Genomic DNA, 12,253 nt, shown 5'->3' on the forward strand with positions numbered 1-12,253 from the left:
ATTATTATTTAGCTTTATAAAGAATACCTAACTGTATAAAGCGTTACTTATTGTTAATTAGGCTCTACAAAACGAAGTCATGACTAATAAATTCAACGTTTAGTTCCATTAGATACGAATCTATTTATGTATTGTTGTGTAAGTAACATATATAAATAAATTTATAATTTACTGTAAAACTTATTTGAGTAATTTAATCAAGCATATGTTACTTTACAATTTTGAAAATTTTCGTCTTATGGGAACTAGAAAGCTTTTTCCATATCCATTGTGGGTTCGATTAGACCCAAATAGGGTACAAGAGTAAAGAAAGGAGTCCGGAATAGACAGCCCATGGGGGTTGCCCTTCCGGATTCAATTCCGGTTCCTCCAGAGCCGATGTCTTAATCTTGGCCATCCATCTGGAAACATCGTGAAGAGAGAGATTCTATCTACATTTTTTCACTTTTTTTTATTATTTTATAATAATTAATAATATAAAGAGTTTTTAACACAATTTTGTTTTTTGTCGGGAAAGTTACGCAACTCGTTGCTATATTTTTCATTCTCTTTTAGAATTTAAAAGACTAGCGTTGGATTTAATTAAATAATTTAGACAAATTTATATAAGTAATTAAGTGATCCGCCCCTGTTATATTTAAAACTAACTTACAATAATTCAAATGAAAGTAATGATATTTGTCTTCTTAAAAAATTATCTATAAATGACTGTAATAGTTAAAAAAATAAATATTAATTTAAAATATTCAAACACCAGACTTTTGCTCCTGATATATTATATTATGAAGATAAATGATTAGAAATGAATGATAGCGAATTTATCATTCTATCCCAGTTACAGAATTAGATGATGAAATATCCTCTTAATGAAGATATATTAATTCACTAATGTTATTTATTATATAAATTAATTCTCATTCCAGCATTCCATATATATATATTTCATTATTGCAACACCCGATTAATTAATTTGAATAACCTTCATATTTATTATATTTAGATTATCTTAATTTATAATATAATGAAAAATTTATTTCGTAAACAAAGTATGTATAATTTTGAATTTATTATGCTGTAAACTGTGTAAGAATGCTGGCAAATAATCTCCAAATGTTTGCCTTATTCGCAATTATATAATAGTCATTTTGTAATCTTAAGGAATTAACTTCATACAGTGTTTTAATTAATTATGATTTGTTTAATCCTGCATTTCGTTTTTCTTAATTTTTTTACGAATATTTTCTCCGTGAACGATGATAACAACCACGAAATACTCGTACAAAGATTGTGAATAAACACTTTGTAATGTCGTTACTAACGCATTCTTCGGTAATTGCTTGATTGTTACAAATTTTATTAATAGTTTGTTTAAATTGTTTGCATTGTATTTATTTTTTTGAACATTTATTATTAAAGAGAAATATGTAATTAATATTTTTCGAAATATAAGGTTCATTATATATATTTTTCTTCCGAATGAGATACAATTACTTTATTTCTATTAGTATTTTAAATATAATAGGTAAAGAGAAGATGCTATACTTAAAATTTATTCGAGTAAGAAGAATGAAAATTGACAAAAAAAAAATTGCTATATTTTTCAAATTGTTATTTATTTAAATAGTTAAAAAATAAACTTCATTTTCACAAGTCAAGTTAGAGGAACTTGAGGGTACCTTTTAAAAAAGGTGATTATGGATATTATCTTCTAACAAAAGTTTAGAAAATAACCTTCTAGCCTTATAGCAGGTTACCTTCTAAAGCTTTAGAAAATAACTTTCTACAATACCTTATAAAGACTTCTAAAATACACTTCTAAACATTCTAAAAAACTTTATAAAAGTAATATCATCCATATACGAATGATATTACTTTTTAGAAGAAATTAAAAAGCAGAAATCAATTATAAGCAGACTTAATATACTTTAATGAAACCGAAATATGGAAGAAAAATCGAAGATATAAGTAAAGTATTTTCGTGTAATGTCAGAAGTTTTACTGAAATATTAATTTTCATAGAAGATATTTATATTAATATATAAGTTAAACTCAATTATTTGTACAAATTAGAAGCATTAGCTCCGAAATGAATGATTAAAAAAATTAATTTATCACAGTCTAAAATACAAATAAATGTTATTAAATGCATTATCAGACATTTGACGTTTGTTTAAAATAACAACAAAGAAAATTTAAATATTATAAACGCCAATTAAGTTAAAAATCTGAATAAAGAATTTCTATTTGTGATTTACTTTTAACGATTCGTGGAGCGAATGTTTCGATTTTTATCCAAACTATTGTATTAGCAAATATAAAACGACAATATACAACAATGTTACTTTTTTGTAGGCAATAAAAATATCAATCTTCTGGAATATTGGAGTATTGACAATATAATAGCAAGCCATATTATACATGTAAAGGTAAATCAATTGTTGCTAATATAGTGCAGGTTCACGTTGATTGCTGCTATTGTAAAAATCTAATATCGTACATATAAAAACATGTAATAAATAGAAGTAATATTTGCTGTTATCTGCATAGAAATTATATTAGGTCATAAAAAGGTAAGGTAAGATTATAGCGTATATTTTATTTTTATATAAAACATTTAAAACATCGAATTAAGTACAATATTATCATGAAATGACCTTTCCAGATGAAAATTTGAATCGTATGTGCAGCATTCCACCGATGATACATGATTTTTAAAATAGTTAATGTAAATAATTAATTTAAATAGATAATACAGTAGAGCGTCGAAAAATGGAACCAATTGGGGACTGGGGTCCTTCCAGTTAATGATTTGTTCCAGTTTCCGACTTTGTACGAAAAAATACATTAACCTGTCCGATGTTCAAATTTTTCTCCGTTGCGTATCGCTTCGTGTTGAATTTTTCGTCGATTTTAAGCCTAACGAAAATTTTTATAATAATCATCGCCTCGATGATTATTATATTCGTTAAAATTATCGTTAAATTATATCGTTATCGTATCGTTTAAAATTATTTCTGCATTTTGTACAAACAAAATAAATATATTAAAGAATATAAAAACATGAAAATTATACTTTAGAAGTAAATTTAGTATTCAAAACACCCGATCATTCGATTCAGCACGACACAGTCCGACTGAAAATCGTTCCACTTACCTACGTTCCACTTATCGACGCTCTACTGTAACTCGTTTATAATACGGAGATCTTCATGTCTCTATTGAGTATTACTTTATTCATACGTTTCGTTTTTAACATTTTAAGTTTATTATTATTATTTTCTTTAAGTCTTTCTTTTAGAATTTACTGTTCTTATACTTTCCAAGATATTTTGGAAATTTTGTCATCAGATAAAGAAGACTAAAGTATAATGATTCAGACTTATCAATCGGGTATTTCAAATTTTTGGAAAAAATATGAAGGAAATACTTAACACTGGTTTATACGTGTCTACAAAATCTTGATTTATGCCTATTTAATCACGAAGTTGGTTCCTATCGGTCAACTTTCAAAAGTAGTTGAAGAAGCAAGGACTAAAGATTTTTAAAATGCCGCGAAGTTCTACTAAGAAAATATCTCGAACTAAAATGAATAGAGATCTTTACGGACTTTTGTGAATTCGAATCCATATATCATAAGCTTGCTGATATACTGTATGCTGGGAAGGAGGATGTCGATGTCGTAGTGAAATTACACTTTTTCACTAGAATTTCAGTGTTTTTTGAGATTCCTGGACCACTGTGGAATGGTTTAATTAATTTTAGTATTTAAAATAATTATAAACATGAAGTTATTTCATAAATAATTTATGATAAATTTGAAACTTTAATAGTTCACTCAATTAATTTACATAAATAACTTACTAAAATTTAAGGTTAAAAGAAATAACTTAAATCTCTAAAAAGTTTAATAAACTTTATTTTAAGTTTGATTAAGAAACTGAAGGTAATTATGCACGTTCTATTAGTAAAATGTCATCAATATTCATTATCTGGAAAAGGAATGCCAAATATCTTAAAATCAATATAATTAAAACTCAGATATTTAAATCGATGTTATAAAAAAAAAATTAAAATCAAATATTTTCTACATCTTTATTTTAATGACTTATTCAAATATTTTGATTAAAATGCTTATACACATTTTATTCTATTTAAATCATGTTAAAAATATACCCGTTTTATATCAATTTTATATTAATGCTTTCAAAATTGTTACTTTTATTTAGTGTAGGATTATTCAACTGTTCATATCTAATCTTTATTATGCAGTCAACAGTCAACTACTTATAAATCATGGAATATGATGTATGCAGTTTAATGAATGCACATATGAATGCTTTCCCCTTACTCATAGCGAAGGCGTGTTAATGTATTCGATGTTTGTGCACACAATAATTACAAGTATGTCCCTTCCGGTAGTCTCTTCTGTATGGAAACTTTTGAATTTATCTTCTATCTGCGTGAAATCTACTTTTATAAATTAGAAAATATTGATTAAAACAACTTATTTCTGTTAACATATGTTTTTAATTTATAAGTAAAATAGTATTGAGCGAGTCGAATGTTATCTCAAATACTGTACTACTCCATACGAAATTTTCATAGGCTTTATCGCAATAAATGTTTGTTTCTACGTATTATTAACAATCATAATTATTAAATTTACTTCCAGAAACAGAAATTAAATTTAATAATTAATACTATAATACCTTAATTAAACCACTAGCTTAATGTTTTGTAACAATGTTTTAATTAAGTTTTACAAAATAATATAAATTTTACTTTTATGTAATAGTTTATGTTGATTGTACCGAAAGATATATTTTGAATATTAAAAAAAAAATTAATATTCTAAGCATACATCTTGTTTTGAATACAGGTTCATTAACCTTTAACAGTAGATTGCAATATCAAAAAGTGAAATGTTTTCTAGGCCTATATTGATTTTTTACACTAAATTAAATTAGCAAAATCACTTAAATGTATTACATTTTCATTAATATATATTTTTTTTATCCTTTAATATAGAACTGATTATACATGAAAACAATTTTCGAAAAGCCAAGCAACTTTTATACCATTTACAAAATTTAATATAGGTTCTAATATACTGTACTTTCTTGAATCATTTCAGCAATGTACTTTGTATATTGAATATTTTTCTCTTTTCTGTTCCGATATTCAACAGCTTTTTTATATATAAAAAAAAGTCTTTTTCTCTTTTTTTCTTTATTATTCTATTAAAATACATAATATTATAATTTAATTCAATTCTATTCTATTTTATTAAAATTTAATTAAATTATTATAAAACTTGTTTAATAATTTAATATGTATGAGAGATATTTTAATTGCTTTTATTGAAAATGCAATTTATAGACTAAAAAGTATTTTAGATAAATTGTTAATTTTTAATAATATAAGAGTAAAGAATTTCCTAAGGATAATGGCGATTGCTATATAAAATGAATTATTTTGACAACTTTAGTCTTTGTTATTAAAATAATTGGACTAATTAAAATAGCTTTTTATGATAATATTTCCTATAATTTATTATCAGTACAGTCAGTAATAATATAGTATAATAAAATTAAATAATAATTTGAAGCGCACAATTCCTTCTCTTGTAGTACAAACTTTATTCCTTTTTTTAATTATTTAATAATATTTTTCAAGTTAAGAATTAATTAATTTAAGATTTTTATACAGTATAATAACTATTTTAGTTATATTATATTAATTTAAAGTGATCTTTAATCAAATGAGTTAGAAATAATGTATAACTAGTTTATCAGATTTAAAATTTTACGTAATTGTTAAAATATATCAGTTAAATAATTCGGATGAATGATTAAATTAGTTTTCTGTCATAAATGCTAATAATGATCTTTAGATTAAAGAGTATTATTAACATTTATGACAGATTTTCAAAATTTCACTTGCAAATTAAGAATAATCCATTACTTACACTCCCTGGTTTAGGAATTGCAATATGTTCTCGGGCATATTAGTGTCTGCGGAAAGATTTTTGGGTATTAGCGAGAAAATACTTGTATCTTCAAGTTAGTTTACGTATAAAATTAAGCATTTTACTCAGTGGCGTAGCGAACATAATTGGCGCTCTCCTCCCCCTCCAGAAACACATGTAGTTTGTCTTGGAGACCATTCCCCTCTGTGAGTGGCACCCGGTGCATGATACACCCCCTTGCACCCCCTCGTTACGCCACTGATTTTACTAAATTCTCTTATATCTTAGTAGCAGGGGTGTATCTAATGGGGTGCTTATATAGTGCTGTAGCACTTTTTGATACCAAAGCAATTAGTTTTGTTAATTTAAAATAAAAACAAATTTAATAATGATTTATAATAATATTATTATTATATATATATTAATAATAATAATTACATGATTTCAATTAGGTAAGATTAAGTAACTAAAGCAATTATAAGGTAATTGAATAACGTTCTCCGAAAAATGACAGGGTATACAAGCCTCGAGTGTTATCCACATTCTCAAAATCCCGTATGCCCACTGCTTAGTAGATCTTAGTGAATGGGGGAGGGAATGGAATATACATTAACTTAAAGCTTAAAATTTCTTTTTTAAATTCTTCGATTAACAAAATTAAATTATATGATTAAATATAAAATAATAAATTAAATCTAATTAAAATAAAGGAGACGAAATCAGTCAATTTTGTTACCGTTAAACAATATTTTTATTTTATTTTTTTATTAGTTAATAATTTAAATAATTGCATCAGTTAATTGGTTTAATCTTAAAGAAAAAAATTATTTAAACAATATTTTAAATAATTTTTAGTAAAATTACTTTTTTTTTTAAAAAAAAAAGGGAAAGAGTGCATAAAAATTTTTGAACCAAAAAAAAAAAATTGAATTTGACAAATTACTTAATGTGTATAATTGCATTTAAAAAAAATGAATGCCAAGTTATTATTTTAGTTTATTAATCAATTATTAAAATATATTTTATTTTATTTTTAATTCTAATATTGGCAAGAAATGATAATGGGCCGAGATAAGAAAATTTCGAATAATTTAAGCCGAAAGAAAAATTTCGAAATTTAATCTTACTTTTAAATGATTATATCCAAAGAAATAAATTCTACGTAATAACATTTTCACATTTAATATTCTTCACTTTCAAATTATGCTGCGCTCATTATGATTTTTTTCCCCACATTGAAATCGCGTGACGGCTTTTAATTTAATTAGTTAATTAAGTTAAATACCTAAAACTAGAATTCTTTTTAAGCTTACCATTTATTTCTGTTTTAATTTCTACGATTATAAATCTCGTAATTAGTTTATTCTTTCGAAAAGTATGTAACGGATCTGGCAATTTTATGGCACGGGCGATAAAAGTCATTTGCCGATAACTTTAGTATTTTATATTTAAAAAAAAACACCGGAAAATAAAAAATTAATTTCCGAACGCGATTACCGTTATTATATTTTAAGGTAAAATCTATAACGATTAATTCATAGATTACTTAAATGTCATTTTAATTATAACTATCGGTCTCGGAAAGTAATTAATATCTTCTCGTGAATAATTATGTTCTAAGTGAAAAGAATTAAGTAGAAACAAGATAAGTTAAACCTGTCACGTATAATAGATATATTTTCTATGAGAATATTCAATAATAATGTTGTTAGAACTTTTATTTCCTTTGGGAATTTTGATATTTCATTTGTAATAAATACGGTAGTTATATTACAGTTTACTTTAGAAAATTACGGAAATTTCAGTTGAAAACAAACACTTTTGCAAAAATAAGCATCTTCGGTATTCTGTAATATGCTTTCATATTGTTAACTACGATCTTTAATCGATAATTTAACTGATGCTACTAATAATAATAATATTATTAAACAATTACTATCTCAAGCCATAACTTAAGGCTACTTTTATCATTTTGCTATTGCAGGGCGAACTTTGTATCTTTAAAATTTTACTAATGTTTTAGAAATGAAAACAATAATCAATTGAAAAGCTACCCTTAAAATTATAATACACTGTATTTTATCGGTTTATTTCATTGTATGCACATCATTAATGTTTAATAACTTTAAGGAAAATAATTGCAAATTCAAAATTACTATACTGTCTTTAAAATAGAAACGAAATTAATCGATTTTTAGAATTTTTTTTAAAATTAATATTTACGTATTTTAAATATATTACTGTTGTTTTTTTCTGGATGTAACCTAACATTTTTCGTTATCGAATCACAAAGAGAAAGGTTAAGATTGAGAAAATTATTGTCTGTATCGGGATTTTCCACGTATAGGAGATAATCCTTGAGGAGTGGAGGAAAATTTATGAATGCCCCCAAAACGTTGACGAGTCTTCTAACTTTTTTTAAACTAAAAGATAATGAAAATTCGCCATTATCTAGCATATCTGCGTAAAGCAGACTTTTCTTTGTAAATGTCATAAATACCATCGATTTCGATTAAAGAGTTATGAGGTGTGATGTCTAATGACATACATTAATGATGCGCATTTTGGTAATTTTATCCTGAGAAACCATCCGTGACGTTAACAATTTTAATTTTTTTTATCATCATTATAAATCATGTTTATGTTCACTTACAGTTGTTACAAAAAATAGTTTATATGTGTCTGTGTGTATTAAATTTTTAAATTAAAGAGCATAAAATAACAATCATACCTGTTAATTTCGACTATTTTATAAAAATATGAATGAAACTTTTTAAAGGATGGGGCACACTAACAAAATGATTGGAAACCTGATCTACATGCAAATCGAAAAGAATTCCACCCATTTTCGTATGCTCCTGGAAACAATTTCGTTGTATTATTTTTATATTTCTGCATTAAATTAATATTACTTCACCCCTTAGACCGTAACTAACGACTGTGATAAACTATTACTTTATCTTAATACCAATTTAGATTCATCGAACGGTGCAATATATATTTTTTTTTAAATATCAGTTATAGGCCTGTGTTAGGCAATATCAATTGAGTTAAATATTATCAATACTGAAATTTTGTCAAAGAGTCTATTGATAATATCTTATTTGGTTTAATTATTTAAATTTTAAAGTTCGAATTCGTCAATATCTGCCCGTTACATTCCTTTATTTGCATTGACGTTAGTAACTGTCAATAATAATCAAGTTATTGTTTAAAAGTAACTGTAAAAAAATCGAATGTAAATAACATAGTAATAAATCAATAATAATAATTTAAACTGAATTAACGAATTTACTTATTTAAAGCGAAATATTTAAACCTAATTTATAAGCCATTAAACTTACAAATGCATGCGAGATTTTAATATTAAACAAGAAAACTTGGCTAAGATAAATTAGCCAAGAGTTTTCTAGTCAAATAATAAATAAAAACTAAAATCTAAAGCCCATTTCTCATCATTTATTCATTCATTTTACGAAAACTTATTTGCATTGTGAAAGATGGCTTATGCTAAATAGCAATTAATCATCTGATCTTATATACGAGATATGCAATGATTTCATCCCTCGAATTACGGTCGCAATAAGTAAATAAATTCCTTGTTAAATTTCTTTCTTATAACTTCTTTTATTTTATTTTTAGTATTTTTTAATACTAAAATTCGATATTAAAAAATTTGTTTAAAAATAACAAAACTTTTCTTAGAAAAGAAGAGTTGTGGAATACGTTTTCAAGAGTTGTAAATTAGATGTAAAGAAGAGAGTCGCAACTCGTAAATTGATGCAATTATCATTCACATCTAATGTTCGCTGAACAATTTAGAAGTTTCGAATTTTCTATATCAAGTTAAAGAATTGTCTGATTGTTTTTAGCTAAAAGAAAGTTTTCAATTTATTTTAAATTAAGTACAAAAAATTGGATTAATTTGTCTTTTTAATAAATTCGCTTTTTATTCATATATCGCCTCCGCTAAAAACACGGATAAAGTATTTATAGCGGCTCTTTAGGTTTTTACCTTTAACAACAACTAAAATTCGTCGGGACATGGACTTTACAAGCTGTTGTATATAATGTACTGTACAGTTTATCAATTTTAAGCCGTTCTCTTCGCAATCACTCACGTAATTCCTCGACATTTATGGGCACTCCTGTGGACTTCACCTACCTCTCAAGATGGTCCCACAAATTCTCGATGGGATTTAAATCTGGTGACCTGTCTGGCCAACGGACATATTCGATCGTTGTTTCGTGTTCCTCGTGTTACGGGCTCTGTGAATACAATTTTCACCCTGGAACAACAGGATTCCATGTGTATCACTGATAGATGCTCTTCAAATCCTAAGATTTCATTGTTCAGAACGTTCAAACAGCCAAAATATTTAGATGAATTGCACATTTCTTAGAATGTTACATTTTCCAGCAGGTAAGGTAGACATCAGTGGCAGGTATAACTAATTTTTTGTCGGGTGTCTGTAATTACTTTGAATAATTACTTCACAGACATCTAAAGAATATATGCAACAAGTTTCCTGAAAATTTCTCTATTTGCAAATAACTTTAATATAGTAAAGTGAATTTTTTATTTTTTAATAACATTATTTAAAAATGTCCTTACAAAGTAAATTTGTTTGGCCATCCGCAATCTAATTCAATTACTAATTTGTAATAAAATTAGATGAAAGTACATTCTAAACTCGCGACTATATCATTATAAATGCATTCTATCGATGATCAACTCAACAGTTATTGTATTATATAATAGTCAAATTTAATTTATTCCATTATATATAAATATTATATATATGTTACAGAATAATTAATTATCTTTTATCTAAATCATAGCTTGCAAATTGCACTTTATTTACCGTTAAGTATCATCAAAGAATTTTAGCAGAGATAATATAAAACAAACACAATGTAATTAATAATAATTTAATTATTCAGGTGAGTTAATTATATAATAACTTTCTCGTTATTATGTATAATGGAGTATTTTGTAAATGAACTGTTTTCAGATACCCGAACAATGGAATTTGTATTATTGCTTACGTTACCTTATTAAGAGATTAAAGTTAACTAAAATAAGCAGTAAAGTTTATAATTTTTACAATATATACATATATATATAAATTGAAATATTCTATTTTAAAAATTTATGAATATTTAAAATGGAAGAAAACATTTTAAAATACAATAAAATATTTATGTAACGTTAGTTAATTAGCATTTGTAATTGCAAGCACACGTACTCGTTTTGCATTAGAATGAATAAAAACAAAAAAAAATTTATTAAATATACACTGAGACATTGTTAAAGTACTGTATATTAATGCAAAAATAAGCAAAGTATTTTATAATTTAGCTTTTATAATTGTTCCTTTATACCGTTATACAGTAGAGCGTCGATAAGTGGAACGTCGGTAAGTGGAATGGCCGGAAAGTGGAACGATTTTCAGTCGGACTGTGTCGTGCTGAATCGAATGTTTTTGATACTAAATTTACTTCTAAAGTATAATTTTCATGTTTTTTATATTCTTTAATATATTTATTTTGTTTGTACAAAATGCAGAAATAATTTTTAACGATACGATAGCCTCGATGATTATTATAAAAATTTTCGTTAGGCTTAAAATCGACGAAAATTCAACACGAAGCGACACGCAACGGAGAAAAATTCAACAGGAAGCGATACGCAACGGAGAAAAATTTGAACATCGGACAGGTTAATGTATTTTTTTCGTACAAAGTCGGAAACTGGAACAAATCATTAACTGGAAGGACCCCAGTCCCCAATTGGTTCCACTTATCGACGCTCTACTGTAATTATTTTTAAATCAAAAGTTAAATAGGCAATTTGAATTTAAATGTTTTTTTTTTTTTTTAAATATGAAGTAGGAATAGGTTACTCGAATTATTATTTACGTCTACACTTCAGAGCTTTAACGGTAGCAAGAATTTAATAATTATATAATAATTTTTATCGATATACATCATAAGAAATGAAATAATTCGTTTTCCATTTAAAATAGTTGTTAGAAGTATAGCTTAAAATAGAAATTATTATTGTTTTTACAGTCATTCTGTCCCGATATCATGCAACGTGACAGTTATATCAACGGCTCTCCGACTCGTATCGAATAGCGATGACTTTTCTCAAAGAATTAAAGTTTTGTTTCCCGAACAAACGACAGAAGCCGTTATTTACGTTATTGTAAGTATTTTTTTAAATGGAAATTTGGACTTATTTCTCGTCTTATAACTTTAAATACAATTTTCTCCCCCCCT

The 12,253-nt window shown here is 25.7% G+C and overlaps 1 protein-coding gene across 1 annotated transcript in view; it reads left to right on the forward strand.

The window, feature by feature from the left end:
• LOC136973510 (dual specificity protein phosphatase CDC14AB-like) overlaps positions 1 to 12,253 on the forward strand; it is an 82,566-nt gene that overhangs the window by 70,095 nt on the left and 218 nt on the right. The window contains exon 14 of the mRNA XM_067268236.1: positions 12,044 to 12,179. Within this exon, the coding sequence (XP_067124337.1) occupies positions 12,044 to 12,179 (136 nt within the window). The remainder of the gene's footprint in view (positions 1 to 12,043; positions 12,180 to 12,253) is intronic.

The sequence above is a fragment of the Centruroides vittatus genome, unplaced genomic scaffold (genome assembly GCF_030686945.1).
Source record: "Centruroides vittatus isolate TY-2023 unplaced genomic scaffold, ASM3068694v2 contig_3187, whole genome shotgun sequence".
NCBI lineage: Eukaryota > Metazoa > Arthropoda > Arachnida > Scorpiones > Buthidae > Centruroides > Centruroides vittatus.